General features: G+C 50.4%; 1 protein-coding gene across 4 annotated transcripts in view; it reads left to right on the top strand.

Moving 5' to 3' along the window:
* The window catches only part of GFOD1 (Gfo/Idh/MocA-like oxidoreductase domain containing 1), a 100,919-nt gene extending 78,784 nt beyond the window's left edge, over window positions 1–22,135 (top strand). For 3 of the 4 annotated variants that reach the window (XM_079147318.1, XM_079147320.1, XM_079147319.1), the window contains exon 2: window positions 18,902–22,135. In XM_079147318.1, coding sequence (XP_079003444.1) covers window positions 18,902–19,821 — 920 coding nt within the window. In that variant the 3' untranslated portion in view covers window positions 19,822–22,135. Of the gene's footprint in view, window positions 1–15,195; window positions 15,484–18,901 lie in introns of those variants that run through there. The other variant, XM_079147321.1, reaches the window with a different exon arrangement.
* Window positions 22,136–22,707: the final 572 nt, after the last annotated feature.

Raw genomic sequence — 22,707 nt, 5'->3', positions numbered from 1 at the left:
CCTCCCCACACCTAACGTTCAAGCTTCAGTGACAGTTGTTACACAGAGCGATGGAGGGGGCCACCACTCATTTCACATACTGTGGTAGGGTGGAGTCAGGACCAGACTCCCCGGCCCCATGAGGGGCTGGTGGTTCAGAGCCTATTGCCCACATGCTTCCTGTCCTACAGTCCCAGATGTGGTCTTCTCTTGGGTCCTCCAAGACTTTTCCTTCTTCCCTCCATTTAAAATGTGGACCTGGAAGAGAGACACATGTCTGCAATTAGGGTTGATGCAAGGCTTAGACTTGGGGAAATCTGATGAAGAGTTTTCACGTGATGTGTCTCCCACCTATGTGTTGCTCCCCCATCCCCCACATTGGCAGCACCTCATTCTTACAAAATGTGTGCTCTCTCGATCACCATCTGCTGTGGATTGCTCGTAACCATGTTCTGGGGGAAAGGGGACATTGAAAATATTTCCTTATCCAGCGTGCCCAGACATGGCCCATCAGCACAGAAACAGCCTGGGAGCTGGAGTAGGGTCTGGGTGGCTCCTGCTGTGGCAGTTGCCAGGGTTCAAGGTGCTGGACTTGGGCGGAGTCCCAGGTGTGGGAGATATTCGAGAATCCCAGGGCAGTCAGTGGCTGTTTGCCAAAAGATAAATATATATTTCGTTTTCCAACTTCCAATGAGATTGTCACTGTGTGCAGGTTGAGGCTCCACCCATTTGTTGTGTGTGTTTTGTATTATCTTGGACTGAGTCCATTCCAGAGTGTCCACGCTCCTACAGAGTTTTTACTCTTACCCCAATACATCTGTGTAATCTGCCCGTTTCCTAAAGTGCTGGTGTACCACCTCTCTTCTGAATGCCCGGTCTACTGGAACCAGCTCAGGGTGTGCGCTAGAAGGAATAAGAAAAAGAAGATTTGACGGTTGTGTGTGGTTTCTTCATCAATGAAGAGGTTTCCAAAATAGCCCTGAGTCCCTGTTGTCCCTGCTGGGTGCTGCTTCTGGCTGGTGTGAGCCCTGCCCAGCAGGGCAGAGACGTGCCATTATTGGGATATCCAATGGCTGAGCAGGACGTGAGGGGGGTGAATGCTCAACAAAACTGAATTCTGCCTCCAGGCGTTGGAATCCAAATTATCTCCTTCATGAGTCCAGTGGTGCCCATTCATCAAAACTAGATGCCCGACGTGAGCACCTTGGATAGGCTTTTATGACGGACATGGACATTCTGGGTTAAATACACAGGAGGCATGTTTGAGGATGAAGGGACAATTTTTTTAAATAATAATTTTTTATTGAGGTAAATTTATATGCAGTGACATGTGGTGTAGGTAGTAAGTGTATAATGAATCTTGATAAATATTTAAAAGGGATAGACTTGAAAAGGAGGTTCCACCTGGATCACCTGCCCACCTGGACTTGTATAAGGCCAAGTGGTACCCTGACCCCCACCCAGCCCAGGACTTAGTAAGAAATGAGTCCTGTAATAGATTCAAACCAGGTTTCTATTAGGGCCATTAGCATGAAACAGTTAGACCTCAGAGATGTTGGGGGTTCAGCTCCAGATCTCTGCGATTAAGTCAAAGTGGCAATAATATAGCAGGTCTCACAGAAGTTTGGATTCCCAGTGCATATGGAAGTTATGTTTATGCTACACTATAGGCCATTATGTGATAGCATTATGTCTAAAAAATGCACATATTTTATTTCAAATTCCTTTATTGCTAAAAGAAAATGCTAATGACCGTCTGATCTGTTGGAAAGATGGCGCCCATAGATTTGCTCCATGCAGGGTTACCACAGACCTTTAACACAGGACAGGGCAATAGCTTTGAAGGGGTGAAAAAGCCAAGCACAGTGAAACCGGGAATCCTTATATGCCTCTCAAGCATGCCTGTACCTGATCCGGTTTCATCCTAAGAACAGCCCCAGGAGGTAACAGTCAGCTTCTCAGACTTCCTCCTGTCAAAGACAGAACGGGAATGCATCCTTTGGGATGCAGAGGACTCAGTATTTGGGGACATAACTTGTACTCAGAAATTTCTGCTTTTAAAAATGAATGCAAACTTCATTTTAAAAAATTTCATGAATGAAATTTTTGGTTCCAAGTGAACCTGTTTATTTTCATATAAAATGTTTAATTTACAAATATTTGCCCCCAATCCCTCCTCAAATCATCAAGTCAAAGGACAACGCTCCAGAGAGGCCACGCAGTCCGTGTGTCATCTCCGACTCACCCACAGTGGATTCCTAAGACTGAGTTGGTATTTGGCCAGATGTGTGTCCCCTGGCCCACCCCACTTTCCTGTTTTGTGCTGGCTCCTGAACATGGAAGCAGACAAGGCCAGACGTTTCCCTACCAGGTGCCGACAGAGCCCAGGCCTCCTGGGGACCCAGCTCTGGGCTTTCTGACACAGCACAGTCCCACACTGTCAGGATGAGGCACAGGCTGCCCGAGACCATTCAGGGCTGGAAGCCGAAAGCCACAAGCCACGCGATGCAGGTTCTGGCCCATTTCTCACCTGTCCTCTGACCGAGAGGCCAGAAGCCTAAAGCTGATGTCCCTTTGAGGACCGGCTTCTGCAGGGTCCCCCGTGGATCTGCTCATGCCCCCACCCCAGTCCCCGCCTGTTGCTCTAGCTCTCTGAGGGACAGCTGTGGGCTCTCTTCTCCCTCTGCAAGCACTTTCTCCAGCACCTGCCTCCAGGAGGCCCTGCAGGCTCAGGTCTTCGAGAGAGTCACTGTGTGCCTGTGGTCACCTCCACTCAGGACCCCTCCCTTCCTCCTGGGGAGACCTGTCCCTCCCCCTGACATGCAACCTCCCCAGGTACACGAGTTTCCTCTTGGCTGCTGTCACAGGGTTAGTGGCTTAAAACAGTACAGATTTATTCTTGAAGCACTTCTGGAGGCGAGAAGTCTAAACTGAAGGTACGGGCTGCGTTCCTTCCAGAATCTTCGGCTATTCCCTTACCTTTCCCAGCTTCTAGAAGCTGCCTGCGTGTCTGGGCTCTTGCCTGTCTCAGCTCATTTCTGCCTCTTGCTTCCACAACACATGTGGCGTTACCCATGCTGATCTCTGGCCTCCTCCTCACGGGAGCATTGTGAGATACCCGGCCTACCTGGGTAATCCGGGATAATCCCCGTTCGTGATCCTTAACTTAAATACATCTGCAAAGTCTCCTTGCCATGTAAGGGGACAGACACAGGCTTGAGGGATTAGAAAGTTGACAGTCCACCTGTCATACCAGAAGGGACAAAGGGGAAATTTCCTTCCGCCCTCTGCAGGTAGCGATTAATAGGAAAAAGCACTCACTTTGGTTACCTGCAGGGGGCCGATCACCGGCAACAGGCTCAACAAGGTGCAGAGGCCTGCCTACCCCTTTCCTAGGAGAAAGGGAGCATGGGAAGCCTAGACTGTGTTTAGGGGAATGGTAAATGATTTTTAGGGGAACTCAAGGGTTTGGAGAACATAGGGTGGGACAGTCCCTTGGTCCACAAAATGGACAATGGTTTGTAAATGATTCTCTGTGGACAACACGGTGTGAGACAACATTCTGCCTGGGTCTTTGTGGTTAATGAAATTTCAGTAAGAAGACCAAATTTGGTGGTGGTCTTTTGGTGGGTCCAGTCTTCAGGTAGATCAAGGGACATCACAGAAAGCTGCCAGAGAGGGGAGACGCCAGGGAAGGTCCCAGGGACCTAGATTCTGAGGCAGGTTCTAAGGCCTCTGCCTGTACCAAAGCAGTAGTCTTTGGGGGATCATTTTCTGAGCCCCCGCAGGATTCAGCTTTGTCACCAAGTTCTGGGAAAGGCCACCTGTCCTGCATGCGCTGATGCTGTGGGTACAGCTGTCACCCAGCATGGTGCTTGCTCTGAGAGGTGGGTACATTTAGAAGTCCATGGGCATCAGACGGAAGTCCATGGGCATTAGGCAAAAGTCCAACTCCTGACCCAGCTGTTGGCTCTGTGGTCTGGGGAGGTTAAACTGGTTACCTCCGAGCCTCCCTTTCCCCATCTATAAAATGGCACTAAGCTGACTCTGAGAAATGAGAAGAAGCATTTAGCACTGTAGCTGGCAAACAGTGGGTGCTCAATAAGTGGCGTCTCATGATTATTTGGAGGAGATTCGTTCCTCAGCTTTGTTTGCACATTGGATGGAGCCTTTGTGAGTGTTTCTATGGTTATTAAAAATAAACAAAAATATAAAGGCGGTTCCCCAGACTTCCAAATTCTTAAAATCCACCACTGCAATTCGAGAAAGAGCAGGTGGTCACAACCCTAAGAGGACATTCCTGCATTCCCTTCTGCCAGCCTGCTACTCACCCCAGGCTCAGGTCAGCCCTGGGTGGACAAACCCCAGTTCAACCTGGATTTGCCCCTGTGCCTCTGGACCAGGGGTGGTGCAGCCTGAGTAGAGTCTCAGGGGAAGATTCTTGGCTTTCCTTGCTCATGGCTGGGAACTAACTCTGGTACGGGGTGGGAGAGACTTGGCAGTTATGCCCAGGAAGTGTCTTCAGTGGAAGGAAGCCCAGGGCCATCATGAAGCCTCCACCCAGGGCTCTTTATCTAAGTGGAAGGGGGATAACATTTGTGAGTGAGACCTGGCAGTCATATGTTATCTGATCATTACGATGTCACGGTCGCACTTTAACCAAGAGGAAGCTAGAACCCTGAGAGAGTTGCTCTATCTGAGTTCACGCAGCCAGTAAGGGGCAAGGCTGGCCTCTGTCCAGCTTCTAAACTGACCAACTTGTGACCCTGCTGTACCTGAATTTGTGGCTATTGCGTGAATCTCTAGCGTGCTACAAGAAAGGAGGAACAAGAGTCCCCTATCAGAGGCAGGGCCGTGATGCATGAGTTTTATCAGGCTGTGGTTTACAGGCTCTTTATTGCAGATCCAGTTCCTCTTGGGAGAGGGTTGTGCCAAAGTCCAAGGTCATCCTGTGGATGGGTGTGCTTAATCTATCTTGACCTTCCCTTCCAAACGTAGGCCCTGTCTTAGACTCTTTCTGTTGCTATAACAAAATACCTGGGTGTGGGACTATATAAAGAAAACAATTTATTTGGCTAACATACTGGGCTTCATATCCTGGGCAGGACGGCTCGAGATTTCATCATGGACCTCAGAACAGCACACAACTTCAAACTTATCATTTATTTTCTGGAACTTTCTATTGAGTATTTTCAGATTGTGGTAGACCATGGGTAATTGAAGCCGTGGAAGGGGAAGCCTGAATAAAGGGCCCTGTTCTACTTCAGTTAAGTTCTGGTGTCACCAGACTCAAGAAATGAGCGAGGAAGTTTGTTTTGGGACATCTCATCGGTCCACCCCCGTTGGAAAGCCCTGGCAGAGCTGCCCCAGCATTCAGAAGAGGCTGTGGATTTTTTTATTTTGCATCAGAGAGCTCAGAAAATTACACCTATCCTGGAGGTCACTCAGCTCACTTCTCCTTTAGATTTCTTTTCCCACCCTCTTTCCTTCAAAATGTGTTGGCCCCTAAGCCCGTGTGTCTGTGGTTGGGGAACAGGAGACTCCCAGAATGTTCTAGAACACAGATTCCCAACCTGTTCACAGCGCCTTTATCATCTCAATGATTTTTTTTTTTTTTAAGTGTTCTTGGGTCAAAAGAAAGACATGGCAATTCAATTTAGTAAGCAATTAGGTGCAAGCAACTTAATAAGTGTTTGTGTCTTAACAACTTTGCAGTACTTGGGGGGAAAACACATAATTTGAGAGCAAAAAGATTTCTATTTCACTGTTAAGTAATAACAATGACTTAAAAACGGTACACATGCTCCTGTTAACCGCTGAACAGTTTCTCAAACGTGGCATTACTTTAGATCCCCACCTCCCTCATTTCTTTCCCACCTTGATTTTTGCCTGGTGTGTCGTTTCCAATCACAGCAACGGCCAAAAATTCAGAGAATGTTTGGAAACCTGTGTTCTAGAACATTCTGAGCATCCCTTGCCCCCCACCAATTATAAGTTATTTAAAGGGGGGAATCATCTTATGTCCATCAACACTCAATGTAGTACTTTGGCTTTTTTGTAGAGACTTAATACTTGTTGGCAATTTACAATTAAAGATGGATCCTGGCCATGAGATCCACAAAGCCAAGTGAGGAATGTTCCTGAAAGGACCCTAAGTGTCGTCTGAGGTTGCAGCTGAACTGCCTCGAGTGAGTGGTTGCTACAGCACCCAGCAGATGTGGAGTATCGCAGTGCTTTTCCCAGAAAGTTAAAATACAGTCAGGGTTACTTAACGACAGGGATTTGCTCTGAGAACTGCATCCTTAGGTGATTTGTGCGAACGTCACCGAGTGTGCCTACACAAACCTAGGTAGCTGGTCTAGGTCAACTGCTCAGTTGATGTGATTGCGACCCCGTACACCAGCCACGGCGGTGCACACCTGTGACCCCAGCGATTCGGGAGCCTGAGGCTGAGGATCGCAACTCTGAGGCCAACCTCAGCAACAGAGCCAGACCCTGTCTCAAAATAAAATAAATAGGGCTGGGGATGTGGCTCAGTGGTAGAGTGACCCTGTGTTCAACTCCCAGCCCAGAAAAAGGAAAAAGAATGCACAATTACAACTCTACCCCTTTATTCCTTCACGGTCGTCTTTTACCACTTCTCAAACTGCATCTGAAGCTGCCATGTGTCGCAGTCACACCGGCGCAGCACACAGAGCTGGTATGAAGCGTTTGCACCTGGTCCCACCACTTTCTGGGGTGTCAGTTTGGGCCTGGACTGGTGAGGGCCTGGCTTCAGTTCACAGGGTGTGATGCGGGCAGGACAGCCGCCTCTGCAGCTCGTCGGGAGGATTCGGTGAGACGGTTGGGCCCCGCGCTTGCCTGGTGCTTGGTGGGAGTTAAGTGCTTCAATCAACGTGCAGTGTTTGTTATTTTCCCCCAGGGTGGGCTGTCAGATGTCAATTGATGTGCATGACGAGGCTTCATCTATCGGGAAGAATCATCAATGAGAGGAGGGTGGGTGAGGGACACTCGCTTCCACTGGTGGAGCCGATCGGGCTGGGCCCCCATCCTGGCTCTCTGTATTTGGCACAAATACAAGGAACAAGGGAATCTCTGGTGCCGAGACATCAGACATCTTCCCACATGCTTGACAAAGTCCTGCGCAAGTCTGAGGAGGCCCAGCCAGACCTGTTCCGGCACAATCCCCTGCAGAGCCCTCTTCCTGGGATCTCATGGATGCGTGCCCAGATGTACAGGCAACCATGACAGCCCTGCTGGGACCCAGTTCCCAGGGGCTGAGGCCTCTCTTGTCCTGTAGCCCAGCCTCTTCTGGGGTCTTACAGTATTTTGTGGAAAGAAAGAGTTAAACCTTAATTCCCAGCCCATTTCCTCATCTGTCAGAGGGAGCTGCAGCTACCTGACATCACCACGCAAGCCTTGCAGGTTCCAGCTCTTCAGACTTTGAAGGAGGGTTTGGCCAATTCAGATTCATTTGTATCCAGTTTTCTGGGAGTTCCTGCCAACTAGGTTTCTGCCTTTAAAAACAGTTGGTAGCTGGGCATGGTGGTGCACACCTGTAATCCCGGTAACTCCAGAGGCAGAAGCAGTAGGATTGTAAGTTCAAAGCCAGCCTCAGCAACTTAGTGAAACCCGTCTCAACGTAAAAAATAAAAAGACTGGGGATGTGGCTCAGTGGCAAAGTGCCCCGGGTTCAATCCCAGATATACTTTCTCTCTCTCTCTCTCTCTCTCTCTCTCTCTCTCTCTCTCTCTCTCTCTCTCTCTCTCTCTCTTTCTCTTTCTCACACACACACCAGTCTGTACTGTTTGCAAAAGAAAACAAAGTGCTTGGACTCACCCCAGCTGGTGCCTAGGGCTGTGTGACTGGTCTCCATTCCCAGTAAGCAGTTTTTCAGCCTCGAGTGGCTGGGCTGGCCAAAACCCTGTCTCACTCAGTGCAGGCTGTTGTCATCTGGTCCTGAAGTAGAAAATTAAGCACCATTCCTTTAAGAGAAGAGGACACAGGAGGTTTAAAAAAAAAAAAAAAAAAAAATCCGCTGGCTGAGGTTGCAGAGGGAAGCCTGGATCTTGGATCAGGGGTCAGGCTTTTCAACACCTCCTCTCCAGTCATTCACTTCTTGTTCCCAGTTTGAGATTTAAGGTTCTGAGCACTGTTGGCAGGACATGAGTATTTCCCAAGAAACCCAGGCCCAGGGAGGTTGGTAACACAGACCTATCAAAACAGCAGCTGTAACCCAGAGTGAGGTTTTGTCCTCTGGCAGCAGAGGTTGTAACCGGCAGCTCCCGTGTCTAGCTGAACTTTGTTTATGAGGAGCAGCTAATAAGGTGCTTTGTTAAATGCTCAGGTGGCCTTTGCCCTACAGTGGCCCAGCCTTGCTTCCCTCTGTCGACCCCAGACAGCCAGTAATGCCAGCACAAGTCTCTGTGAGGCTGTGCATGGCACAGAGTGAACTTGACATTGCCTGAAGTGCTCCTGCCAGTCCCCACCTCGGTGCTGACCCAGGCAGAATCCATGGCTGCGGCTCTTCCTTGGGTTCTCATTCACAAGGGCATCCAGGCTTCAGCCCACGGGTCCCTGGGAGGCATGCTCATTTGCAGCCGTGTTCTGCGGTGACAGTCCTGGTGAGAGGTTTTTTCCTTCCAGGGTATCTTCCTATAGGATGCCCTGCTCGTTCCAGACTCATTGCTTCTTAGGAAGCTGGCAGGCCGGATATCAGCTCCGTGTCACAGACGGCTTTTGCACCAGGACAGGCCTGGGGCTGCTTAGATGGGGGGTCTGTACCTTCCCCACCCCCTGCTGTCATGCACGCACCTCCTCCCTCTGGTTTGTTCTGAATTCCTGCCACGCCAAGAGCTGACCTGTGCAGTTGTGTTTTGGATCTATTATTGACTCTGGTAGAAGGTTATGGCCATTTTCATGCGTCAGGACGGTGCCTATGGCGATCCATCCTCAAAGTAGCCATTTGAAGCAGGTGTTGTTCTGATTTTTATAGATGTGGAAACTGAGTTTCAATGTCAAATGGCTCAGGTCACAGATGTTGCAAATGCAGGAATCAGGAAATCAGTCCACCCCCCACCCCGGGGCCCCGTTTTCCCCTCCCTGTCTAATAAATTGCTCTAGATCCCAGGCTCCTTTGTTAATAGGCACTCAGTGATTCCACCAAGCCCAAATCAATCTTTTCAGACAAGGTCCAGAAAGCTTGGAAACCTGTGCTACTCCAGAAACATTTCAATTGCCAGCAAACTCACTACGGGGTTGATTTGAGCAGAATGGAATTTTTGGAAAGGACATGAGATCCTCACAGATACATCCTGGAGGCTGAGGAAGTAGGCTTTGAAAACTAGAGGAACAAAGAGAGGCTTGGCATCTGGAACCACATCCAGATGGACCAGGGACCCCATCGGCTTGGTCGGAATTGGTTACATGGTAGAAATTGGTGATACTGGTGCTGGGTGACAGAAGCCACTGTGGGCATGGCTGCCACCCCAGCCTAGAAACCAGAGGCTGCTCCCCACAGCCAGCCATCTCCATCTTCTTCCCTCCTTGTGTGCCAGGCCCAGGTGCTGTCCCTGGTCAGGCAAATCCAGCTGTATGCCCATGCCTTTGCTGCAGAGGCTGCTGGGAAAACAAGCTGCTGGCTCGGCGGGGGCAGGGGGCAGAAGCTGTGCCTTCCACCAAGACCCTCAGGTGGGAAATTTCCCAACCACACACAGCAAGGAGATTCAGAGGCTGGGAAGCTTCCCCAGATGGCAGATGTCCACTCCCCAGCTGACACGCTCAGTCCCCAGAGTTCCCAGACACCCATGGCCCAGTAGGTTACGGTCAGTTTCCAGGCATCTGCACCTTTTCAGCACTCCCCAAGCCTGGTCTCTGACTTGGGGGACACTGTGGTGGTGACTTGGTGAAGGCACTCTGGGAACTGCATGTTGACAGTCACGGGTGGACCCTGGATGTTTGCCTCAGGCTGTTGGAGGGCTCATGCTGCTCGGGCTGAAGATGGTGAAGGAACAGAGTTCTCACCTGACATCCTTCTTTCCCCTCTGGCTGAAGGAGGAGGCGCCATTGTCTTTGGTTGGAAGCCAGGAGCATGGGCTGCATTTGGGCAGGTTTTGCCACCCTGAGGTATTTTAATGCCCCCAGCCGCCTGTGATTCCCAGGCCGTCTGGGTGCCTTTCCTCCTGCCACCCCACTTTGGTGGAGGAGAAGTAGGTGCAAGGCCAGTTCTTCTGGCCAAGATGGCAGGTGCCCACTTGCAGAGCTCTGGCAGGCTTCCTTTGCTCTGCTCCGGCAGCCCTGTCACCACAAAGACCAGTTTCCCCAGCTACCATCCCTCCTAATGATGGTCGTCCAGTTGCTCTGGCCCGTGTGCTGCCCCGGATATGGAGCAACTCAAGAGCTGCTGTCGGGGGACAATGCTTGTGTTCCCCGATGTCCAGCCCCTGGTTCTTCCTGCTCCCCATGCTTCCTGCTCCACGGCCATCCATAGTCATTTCTCAACAAGTCTGGGGCTTAGGGTTTCTTTTATTAATTCTGCCGAGAGCGCCAAGGCTCCGTCACTTAATCTGCTCGGATCCTTTGCAGGGAGACGTTCTCCAGCTGGGGCACAAAGAACTGGGGATCATAGCACAGACTGTGCAGCCAGGGCCTCCCACATAGAGCTGACCTCAGGCAACCACAGTCTCTAAGCCTCCGTTTCCCCATTCTGAATAATTGGGGTTAATGGTGCCCTTGTGGTGTGTATATGAGGCCATGGGAACCCCTGACACCTAGTGGGTATGTCACAGTATCATCCCCTCCCCGTCACTCCCTGCACCTGTTCCTACAGCCTGTAGAGAGCCTGGTGTTGGGGACACAATCTCCTAGGTAACAAAACTGCTAAAAGAATCTTTAAACTCCAGAGCACCTCACCGAGACTTTCTTTTGGATGGAGCAAAAGCTACTGAAAGATCCAGAAACAGAGGAAGGTTTGAAAGCAATCGGACACATGTTTGAGGTGCTCTGTGTTCGCCCGATTCTGGAGACTTCCTCTGGGGGAGTTTCTAGAGCTTGTAACAGGTAATACGAATGAGCAGGCTGGGCCAGAATCACTGGTTGGCACATGACCTTCACCTTCTGGTGTAACCCCTGTGACTAGTTCTCTGGCCTCAAAAAGGAGGCCATCTGGGTGGGCCGAATCGACTCACAGGAGGGCTTGAAAGGCAGGAAGTTCTCTGTAGCTAGTGGCTCAAGGGATGTCAGAGAAATGCCAAGTGGAAGAAGGATTCAATGTCCACATTCTCTTGCTGACTGGAAGATGCAGGGCAAAGGGCAGAAATGTGGTCACCAGCTACAGCTGGACTGTTGGTGAAGGAAACGGACCTGAGTTCCACAACCCCAAGAAACCCAATTTGGCCAATACCCTGAATGAGCATGGAAGCAGGTTCTTTGCCAGAATGGTTTTCTGAAACTCTAATCAGGGACCCACCTGGACTTCTGACCTAGTGAGCTGACAGATAGCAAATGGGTGTTGTGTGTGCTGTTTGTCGTGGTAGTTGAATATGGCGGCACTAGAGAACTGTCGCAGCCACGCGCCAGGGACAGAAGATGCATCTGCCATCTAACTAAAGAAACGACTCAGCGCGGCTGGTTGTTGCCATGCTAGTTTTCTTCTCTGGGGAAGAAACCCAACATTTCTCTTTTAACTATGATCCAATCCTGTAATGTCATCCAACGGTGTCATTTGTTTTGAGTAGCTCACTTTCTTGGTGACTCTGGCTCTGCATTCCGCTGTTGTACCCTCCTCCCCAGAGGTGGCTACTTTCTGTGGGGAAAGGGTGGCTTAGGTGGCTCTAGCTCTGTTCCTTGGATCCAGCTGGTGCCCTTCATCCTGTCCAGGTGTGGAATGGTGGTACGGGCTCAAGAGTGTCTGCTCCAGGCTGCTCCCTAGAATACTGACCACTGAAGTCCAGTGGGTGTTATTTGGCTATTCAAGACCAAAACAGTAGGACTCAGCTTTTGGAATTCACAGTCCTCTGTCCCCAAGTTGCTGAACCCTGTCATCATTGCATCCAACCCCAGGCCTCTGTCCTCCCATGGGCCCTCCTACCATCTCAGTGCCCCCTCCACTCCGGTGGGTGTGTGTCACCTACAGACAGGGAAGGATGTCCAGGCCTGCCCACCTGGGGAGCTGGCCAGCAGCCGGCAGGGGCTCTGCCTCCTGCACATCTACCTGCTGATGCTTCCCTCCGTCTCCCCTGGGCTGCTCCTCTCCCTCCTGGGAATGCTCAGCCAGAAGCAGCTGGCGACGTCCCAACATCTTCTCTTCGCTCTCACCCCTGGCACCGCCTAGAACCTGCAGTGATGGAGATGAGTGGCATCCCGGCACTGTCCCTCTGATGGATGTGAGAGGCTCAGTGGCGAGGTGGCACTAACGCAGAGGAGGCAGCTTGAGGACATTCAAGAACTGATATGGATTCTTGTGCAAAAAGAGGGCGTGGGCCACAGGCTTGCATGGAAGGGTCGGTGGGTGAGGGCTGGCCCTCGGGGCAGGTTCGAGGTAGAAAAGCACTCGGGCATCCAACTCAGTGCAGCCTTAAGCCTGTCACTCAGCGGGCTGCTTCATTTCACTGGTGGTGACCCTCTTTTAGAGTCCATTGATGACACTGGGGCCTTGATAAAGGAACTGAATGTGGGTCACCCTGACCCATTTCCATCTCAAGTTCAAAATTAGGATGGAAACTTAAGTTGCTCCGGTACTTCAGCTGTCCCCAGCTGAGCATTAGTCCCCCACCCTGTGTGCCCTGGTTTCTGCTGATCTCAGCAGTCAGTCACTCGGCTCCATCTCGAGCCCTCCTACGCCATGAGCCACAGATGCTGTGCCTGTGTGCACGGGCATGTAAAGCTGGAGGGATGGCCCATGTCTCCAGCTGCCTTGGGTACATAGATAGACCTCGCCAGCCTTAAGACAGGCTAGTCAGATGTCACAGGGTGCAGAAGACAAGACCCGTCTGGCTCTGGAGCCAGATGACCCAGGTTCAGCCCCAGCTCCACTGAGTGGAGGATCTGGGCCAGATGTCCACCTCCTCAGGCTCAGTTCCCACCTCTGGAGGGCGGGCACAGGAACTGTGCCATCTCACGGGGTTGTAGACTGAAAAATGCAAACATACGTGAGACACTCGGCTCCCCCCCATGCACAAAGCGCTCACTAAGCGGTTGGCTATTGTGTGTCATTATTACTCTGAGCAGATCAGACTAATCGTTTGAGCTGGGATGTTGTATTTGTCAGGAACTCTCGTGGGGATTAAAGCTCAGGGATTTCATCTCCGCGTGGGGCTCTTCTCTAGTTTACACGGAGGAGGGGCCTGGCAGCGTGGGAGTAGATGAGTCATCTCTGCTGACGACACGGCCACGCTCCTGCACTTTGTAATTGGAAAAAAAGATGTGTGTGTGCATCTGTTGGAGCAAGGAAAGGGGACAGAGTTGGACTAATTGAAGTGCTGCGGTGAGCAAGCAAAGCTCACCGAAGGTCCCAGGTCTGGGGTGCAGGATGGAGTGATCACCATGACCTTGGCTGTTCCTATACAGTGCTTGGTTCTGCTAAAACCAGAGTCTGGTCTTTGACCTGCCTTCCTACTCCTCACTCTGAACTCCAGTTCTGCTTAATCTTTTTTTGAATCAGATGCTCAAGAATCCAATGGCCCTTTCCTCAGAAAATTGCACATCAGGACAAACACAATCTTTGTCAACAGTCCAGTTGTAGGGATTCCTCAGATCCCAGCTTTAGCTCCCCTGTTTTGACCACTTTCTAAACAGAACAATATCTGAAGGATGTCTTGAACATCTGATAAACAGGCAAACTCCTACACGTGCTTCAGAACCCTGCGGAAATGTCACCTCTCCTGCAGAGCAGCTTTCCCTGCCCAAATCAGCTGGGTAGCCCCTACTTCCTGTTCTTTCTCATTGTTCTTCCTGTCTTAGATCTGCATCTCTATTTGCTCACTTCCTGGTTGGTCTTCTCTACTAGGTTGTGACTCTTGATCAGCCTTCATCTTCATTTGCTGGTCCCAGTGCCCAGAAATGCTGAAGGAGCCGGTATCATGGAGCTAGACTTCCCTGCTTCAAATGCAGAGCAGGAGTGCTCTCTGCAAATGGGAGGAAATATTAGGAAGCCCTAATTTGGGGGACTTCCTTGGAGGGTTCAGCTAGTCTGCTGGGACTGTTGCAAGCTGGCCTCTAGGGCCAGCATCCGTGTTGGCTTCCAGAAGATAAGGGGCTGTCAACACAAGTGGAATAATCAGGAGGAACTGGTGGGAAAGTAGCACTGGCTTCAAAGATTTCCAGCGTGATTAGATAAGGGAGTGTGCAATGGGAAATGCGCTGGCAGGGAGACATGCTTTGAAGCTCCAGGCTGATTAGGGTGGGGAACGGCTCTGTCTCTGGGTTGCAGTAGCCCACCTGATCAGCAAAGGACACCTGCTCTGTGGGAGAGCAGACAACCTGGGTCTTTGCCTAGAGGTGTCAGGGGGAAACCCCTGGCCTGGGCTCCCAGGGGCAAGGTTTGCATCAAGAGACACAGAGAGGCGAGCCAGGACCGGGCTCTGACCGGCAGTGTGTGAGCTCAGAGGGTGAAGGAGTGGCTGCTTGCAGTGGCTTCTGGTGCCTTCCCTCTAGCCATGGGTACTTCAGCTCGGTTACAGAAAGCAGGCTGAGCAGCCTGGAGGAAGCCACGTTCCCCTTTCCCCTGGGAAGGCAGTGAAGCTGCTTCTGAAATCACTGAATTTAAAAGCTTCTGACAGAGCGCAGGCACCCTGCCTTGCTGGGAGCGCTTGGGCCTTCCGCAGGTTTCCCGGCCATCTCACGTGTTCCGGCCTCAGCTCCGCGCAGATGGGAAGTCATCCATCTCTCTGTTTGATGGCACGTGGCTCTCACTTTATTTGTGGACGAAGGGGTCTTGTCTTGAAAAATAAGGTCGGTTCAAATCCAAGGCTCCCCCAAACCTGGCTTATGCCCTCTGTCCTCAGGCAACGGGGTGATGGTCTACGCAGAGGAGGGCTATGCAGATGTCTCCGCCTCCCACCCAAACCACACTGCACCACAGGGACAAATGGAATCGCATTTTTGGACACAGGGGCAGGCCCCTAAGTGGAGCAAGCTGAGCACAGAGTGGTGAGATCTGGTTGGAAGCAGCCGGGTGACTGACACTTGTCACCAGCGTGCCCAGAAAGCTGGGATACCAGTGGGCTTAGCTACGACTGCCCGTGCTCCGAAGCGTCCCGGGCGTGGCAAAGCACAGAACGCCTTCTCCGGGCTCTTCTCCTTTCCCCAGCGCTGCGGTATTCGGAGTGAAACGGACTCCACCTGGTTCAGGAGATTCTGCTGCATTCTCCCCGCATGGCTTTCTGTAAGAGCCTCTGAAGCCCCGGAGGTCTTGATCTTTTGTCTTGGCAGGACGGCACCGCATTTTGCCACAAGAGGACTTAAACGGAAACCTAAAGCTCGCGTTTCTGGTGTGGTTCCTCGCAGGCGAGTGAGGGCAGGTCGGCGGGATGGCCTTCCTGTCCCTTTGCTAAAGTTGTTCACTGGGAGTGAGGAAGCATACTGCCCTTGGCTGTGCCAGGTGAGACCAGGACCTCCTTTTTCCCCCTCGTAAAGAGGTTCTGAGCCATTAGAGCCCCCAAACCGGCAACAGAGCCTGAGCCACTGAAGCTAAGGAGGTTCAGGTCCATGAACTGACTAACAGGGCTCAGGACTGTGAGAACTGGACCTCCCCGTCCACCAGAGACTCTGGAGGGTCTTCTTGCTGTCATTGTGAGCACCTTCCTTCAAAGGTACCATCTCATCAGCAAAAAAAAAAAAAAAAAAAAAAAAAAAAAAAAAAAAAAAAGACTAGTAATATTTTTTCTCCTAACATTAGAAACTATATTGGTGCCGGGGGCACAGCTCAGCGGTGGAGCGCCTGCCAGCATGCATAAGGACCTGGGTGAGTCCATCCCCAGCTCCAAAAGTAAGAGAAAGAGAAATCAGTCTTAATCCTACGATCAGCATTCATCACTACAAGCATTTCGAGGTATTCCTTTACCCGTGGTTTCTTCTTCTTTTTCTGTCTCTTTAAGGAGAGTTGAGATCATCGTAGTTTATGAATAGAACCCTTTCCATGGGCCATGACATCACAGTCATCTTGCTTGCCACTGGACAGTATTCCTAGGCATCATATTCTGTGACTGCACAATAGTCTATTATGTGGCTGGTCTCCAGTGTTCTTACCCATTCCTGTATTGCTGAGCAGTTGCTTTGTTCCAAGATTGTCACTTAAGTGAAAGCATCTTCAGGCACAAAGCTTAGGTGGAGTCCTAGACATTTCTTCCAATTGTTGAGACTTCTGTATGTAAAGGTGTTGCCAAGACCCATCTATAAAGCACAGATGTCACAAAAGATGGCAGGCAGAGAGGTGGGATCAAGTGACAACATTTGCTGTGTCTCTGCCACATGCAGGACACGCTGCTAGGACTGTGGACATAGGAAAGACTTAAGGAATGACAAACCTGGTCTTTATCCTCAAGGAACTTGCTGGGTAGTTTGAAACCACAACATACACAGAGTCCAAAGAGAGAGATGTCTGTATTCATGGGAATCCATTCACAAATTTCAGGATGAAGCAGAATTTTGTATGTTCCTCTTGCATTTTCTGGAACTTTCAGTAGAATCTTTTCATCTATACAGTGGCCAAGAATTCACTGATACCCATTCAATGATCGTTTGGGGTGGGTGTGAAGAGGAAGGTGAATTATTTTTCTCCACTTGTTCTTTTCTCCTTTTATTTTATTATTTTATAGTTTTTACAGTAGAAAAAAACAAAAAACAAAAAACTCCTTTAAGTGTCATTTATGTGACCAGTAAACTAAGGAGATGGCAGTCAGGTGTCCTGGTCTGGGTGTAGCAGAGGGCTAGAGTCTACACCCAACAGATGTGAGGCAGGTATTGGCAGTATTTTTACCTGACCCTTCAGTGACCTACCAACCTGTTTACATAGAACTCTGTTCCTGGAAACACGAGCTTGATGCCTACATGGTCATATTTGCTGGAACATTCTGTCATGTCAGTACACGGCACTTTCAGTGATACAAACCAGTGCTGTCTCCTGCCTCTGCCGGTGCCTCAGCCTGCACCTGGCTGCTAGAAGTTAAAAGAGTACTTGCTCGTTCTCCAGGCTCAGACTGCTATGCAGGGCCAGAACTAGGTGTGCATGTGGAAGTTGATGACTCTCGTTTGCATGTTTTTTCTCCAATTTGCGCGGCTCACTTCTGCTGTTCAGCTGATTCTTCCTTGGAGAAAAGAGGGGTGCCAAGTGCCAGCCTGCACCCTTGTCGTGGTGCCCCCACTGGCCAGACATCCATAACTGCTGGACTCCAGCAGAACCCCATCTCAGCTCGACTTGTTTCAAGAGTTTACCAATTTTGTCAATCATTAGGACAAATCAATGGGACTGGGGGATGTGTCTCATCACCCCACTTTCCTTAGGGTCTCTCCCTCATCTGCGGCTGAAGGGCCCAGGTCTCCACACCACAGAGAACTGCCCCAGGCAGGGCAGGCAGCACCTTGACCCGATGCCCCCTCCCCTCAAGCCCTTTCACCTGGCATCCATCTTATCTGGCTTACTAACACACCTGTGCAATTTTATTTTTCTGTTGTTGTTCCAGTTGGCTGTTTCCCAGGTCTAGCAGCGTTGTTTTTCTTCTTCCCTGACTCCGTTTCTGCAGAATAAATCCCTTGCTCACTCCCTGTCACTCTCCTTTTCTTTGATCCTTTGTTGTCTCCAGACCCAGAACCACTTAGTCTCCTAAAGGGCTCAGAGAGGCATCTTGCAGCTTCATGTAATTTATAACCCATTACAGACATCCCACAAGACTAATTCTTATTTGGCCAGTACACCACTGGCCAAAAGCAACAAGCACCACCCTGAGGCAGATGAGGATGCGGAGGAATCAGGCACTGCCCACCCCTCAGATGTAATGAATATCTGCTCTTTATGGGAAGGGAGAAACATTAAACAAACACATCCATGACCAGGCCAGCCTTAATCCAGAATGTAAAAATAAACAAGATAACATTCCAGATACCATCCTGGGGGCCGTGGGAGAGGAATGGAAGAGAACACCCAAAGCTTAGACCTTCAAAGGGTGTCAATCATTCCCTGGGCTAGGATTTACTTATGTCCTGTTTCTATCCAGATACTATAATATATAGAAATTTTTAAATAATACATCTTTAGTAAAAATTATATTGTACATATAAAACATTTCATGGGCTGGGGAATATAGCTCAGTTGGTAGAGTGCTTGCCTTGCAAATACAAGGCCTGGATTCAATCCCCAGCACTGCAAAAACAAAAAAACAAAAAACAAAAAAAAAAATACCATTTCATATAGTTTTAGCAAAATATTTTGTAAAGATACTTTAATAAAACTATACTTTATATGTAAATATTAAAATATTTAAAATATAAATGAAATATATTTTATACATGTAAAATGTATATAGATTTATATAAGTATTAGAACATTTTATGCCAGATGCTTAAAATATTTCTAAAAATACAGGTTATATAAGTATATTAAAGTAAAACTTGCTATTTAAATCGATCTCATGACTTCATATTAAAATTAAGTACTTATTTAAAATAGTATTGAAACCGTGTCTCAAAAATAAAAGGGGCTGGGGATGTGGCTCAGTGGTAAAGCGCCCTGGGTTCAATCCCTAGTACCCCCCCAAATTAATACTGAAATATGTAGGATGTATTTTTTATATAAATGAAAGGTGTTAGATTTTTTTGAAGACTGGCCTGGGGCGCTGGGCTCAGGGGCGGCTCCGCTCTCCGGCCACAGCGCCCCCTACCGCTCACGCGGCGACGAGCGCTGACCTGCTCTTCTTGCTCCCGTCCGCAGGCATCGGCAAGAACGTCATCTGCGACCGCACAGCCACGCCGCTGGACGCCTTCCGCATGATGTCAGCCGCACACTACTACCCCAAGCTCATGAGCATCATGGGCAACGTGCTGCGCTTCCTGCCGGCCTTTGTGCGGATGAAGCAGCTGATCGAGGAGGGCTACGTGGGCGAGCTGTTGGTGTGCGAGGTGCAGGTCCACAGCGGCAGCCTGCTGGGCAAGAAGTACAATTGGAGCTGCGACGACCTGATGGGCGGCGGCGGCCTGCACTCGGTGGGCACCTACATCATTGACCTGCTCACCTTCCTCACGGGCCAGAAAGCCGTCAAGGTCCACGGGCTGCTCAAGACCTTCGTCAAGCAGACGGACCACATCAAGGGCATCCGCCAGATCACCAGTGACGACTTCTGCACCTTCCAGATGGTGCTGGAGGGCGGGGTGTGCTGCACCGTCACCCTCAACTTCAACGTGCCCGGCGAGTTCAAGCAGGACGTGACGGTGGTGGGCTCGGCCGGGCGCCTGCTGGCCGTGGGCACCGACTTGTACGGGCAGCGCAACAGCGCCCCAGAGCAGGAGCTGCTGGTGCAGGACGCCACGCCCGTGAGCAACTCGCTGCTGCCCGAGAAGGCCTTCAGCGACATCCCCTCGCCCTACCTGCGCGGCACCATGAAGATGATGCAGGCCGTGCGCCAGGCCTTCCAGGACCAGGACGACCGGCGCACGTGGGACGGACGGCCCCTCACCATGGCCGCCACCTTCGACGACTGCCTGTATGCGCTCTGTGTGGTGGACACCATCAAGAGGTCCAGCCAGACCGGCGAGTGGCAGAACATTGCCATCATGACCGAGGAGCCGGAGCTGAGTCCCGCCTACCTGATCAGCGAGGCCATGCGACGAAGCAGGATGTCCCTCTACTGTTAGCGGAGACTGAGGACCCGTGGGACTTGACCTTTTGTGCGGGGGCAGAGAAGGGGGAACGCAGAGGGGTGCGGGTGGTCATGGGGATCGTGGGAGCTGGGGAGAGAGCATGAGTAGATGCATCTGAGAAGGTGAGCCCCAGGCCAGGTAAGGGCCCCCAGTCAAGAGCGTTGGTGGGCTGAGCTCAGAGCTAGGGACCACTGGGGAGGGCCTGCCATCCCTCACAGGTTTTCTCTGGGTTTTGCATGAGAGGGAGGAGGCTTGGCTGCCTCTGCTGCCCTTGACTGTGAGAAGCAAGGAGGGGATATCCCTCCCTACCTCATCCACCCACACACCTTGGCCTCCTTTGCAAGACAAATGGAGGCAAGGCCATGGGAACCAGGCGCCCGGACCCCTGCCATGGGCAGGAGGTGGCACATCATCTCCTGTCCTCACAAGCCCATCAGTCTAGAGAGTTGGAAATGGGTTAGCTAGTGAGAACGTTCAGATTCCAAGAGGCCGCTTTGTATTCCACTTGAAGTGTCTGAAGGGAAAGTACTTAGAAAGGGTTTAGTTTCCTTGACTGGCCTTCCTCATGGAAGGGCTTGTCTAGTTCCTTACCCTTCTCCTGGTGGGGTAAGGGAGCCTCCTCCCTTGGCTGAGGTTGGAAAAAAGATCAGGACTGGCAGCAGAGAGCAGGGTTCCCTTAAACTGGAAGGGGTAAGCGAGGGTATGCACTGCATGGGAGCAGGGGAGGCAGAAAGTAAACCATCCTTCTGAGCTTGTCAACAATGGCTTCGAGAGGCCACCTTGTGCCTTTTCCAGTAAGGGCAGAGCGAGTGTGAGAGCCATTCATCTCTGGAGTGGCCTGGTGGTCTGCCACCTGGCTCTCCAGGCAGCACAGCAAACACCACACCAAGAGTGGGTTTGACTGAGTTCTCCAGAGCTGGGTCAGCCATGTGCCCCAGTGTTGCAGTGTGAGTCCCCAAACAGGGCAAATGAGTGTAGCTGGGAGTTGCTTTGGGCTCTGACACCCAGCTGGGAAAGCCAGCTTGGTGGATGTAAAAGGGAAGCCTTCAGTTCCACACAGAATCCTATTTCCTTAAGAAGGGGAGACAGCCTTTTCCCCTTAGCTTTGGCCTTAGCTTCCAGAATTCTGACACCTGAAAACTTTTGAATACCTATTAAACAACGATAATAAGGAACATGATTTTCAGTATTTCTAAAACGGGGGTTTGGAGCCCTCAGTGGGATGTACGTGGGGTGGAGAAGGCTGACGTTTGAAAAAACATCCTCTGCTTGCCCCTGGCTCTCTTGTATTTTCACCCACTTTACTGAGCTTTCATAGCGACAGCCAACTGCGAGCTCCGAGTGGGCAGTGCCAAAAGGGAGCATCCAGTGGCATGGCACGCACACATTCATAAACGCTTACCATCATCAAACATCACCAAAATCAGTCTAAAAAACTCAGGTCTGATCTTGAGAGACCGAGTCAAGTACATTTTGAAACGTGGAATTATCATCTTTGCTAACCCTTTGCACCGCCCCCCACTGGCCCCGTAATACATTCGTGAGGCTGGGTGTGGGGACTAGTCCTTGTAAGTCTGCATGGCTTTGGTTCACAGACTGACTGGAGTTGAACAGCTGTCTTCGGTGTACAATCGAGGAGTAGACTTCCTTTCCCATAAGTGGCAGTAGAACTCAGAGGGCCTATAAAGGCCCTAGAGCCCACCCCCAGCCTCTCAAAGGGCAACATTTGAAAAGGAACAGTCTTCTTAGAGGTGTCCTCCATCCTTCTCCCTGGGGTCAATGCGCTTCAAAGCTCCCAGGCTGCTCCTACTCACAGGAATAGTCCTGGATGTGTCCAAGCACCCGGGGACATTGTTCATCTTCCAGGTCTTGCTCTCCTGGGAAGAATCACCCTGCTCCCCAGGGTCCTCCTGCCACATGGTGGGGTTAGTTAGTGGAAGCTGTCCGTGACATGGTCATGCTCCCTGAGGGGCTGACACACTTCAGAAGGGCAGACGTGGTGGATTGCAGGTGCAGGTTGGAGCGAAAGGCCCCATTTGTGGATTGTTTGGGTTTCTGTTCTAAACTGCCCTCTGGAGAAGTAGTTTTTGTGGAAACAGTAGAAAGAATTTTTTTTTTCCTAGCTTGCCTGAAAGACTGTGATTAAGGATGAAGGGAAATAAAACTAGATGACTCTACAGGTTTCATTTTTTGACATCATTTATAGTCTTAAGTAGATAGTCTTGGTGTTTCAATTTTGTGTTTCTGTACTTAACCATAATACTTGAGAGATTCCCCTACCCCTGCAAAGGCCTCAGAGCTCTGTGATTTTAAAAAAAAAAAAAAAATTCGCATTTGAGGCCAGGGGATAGAGAAGGAATATATATTCTTTAAAGAAGCATGAAAAATATTTTTAGTAAGTGTACTCAGACTTTATCTACTGATATGCATGTAGTAGGTAGCTACAGAAATGAGAGGAAGAAAAGACCTAGGTAGTCCATTTTTTAGTACAAAAAAAAAAATGACAGCAAATGAATTTAAAATACTTTGGTGTTCTGCTGTGCTGGAGGCAGCCCCTTAAGGTCCTCCGTTCAGTTTCCCTTTGCCTCTCTGGTACCCTTCATTGTGTGGATGCCACTGATCACCTCTACAAAAGTCCTAAATTCCAAGTTCTCAGAGAGGAGGTAGGCAGGCCCAGGTGTTAAGGGAATGCCCGGGGCTGGTTTGGAAACTCTGGAGTCTGTGACCACTGTTTCTCTAGGACTTCTCCCCTTGCTGGGAAGACTGCATCCTGGGACACCTCAGATCTAGCTTAGCCTACCTGGCAGTGAATACCACTGTGTGCAGAGCATCTCATTCAGTCCATAAGAACAGCCCTATGGGGTGTTAACACCCCTGTTG

Source organism: Sciurus vulgaris (genome assembly GCF_902686455.1).
Source record: "Sciurus vulgaris genome assembly, chromosome: 7".
NCBI lineage: Eukaryota > Metazoa > Chordata > Mammalia > Rodentia > Sciuridae > Sciurus > Sciurus vulgaris.
The sequence above is the reverse complement of the archived record's forward strand: the minus strand, read 5'-3'. Positions and strand labels throughout refer to the sequence as shown.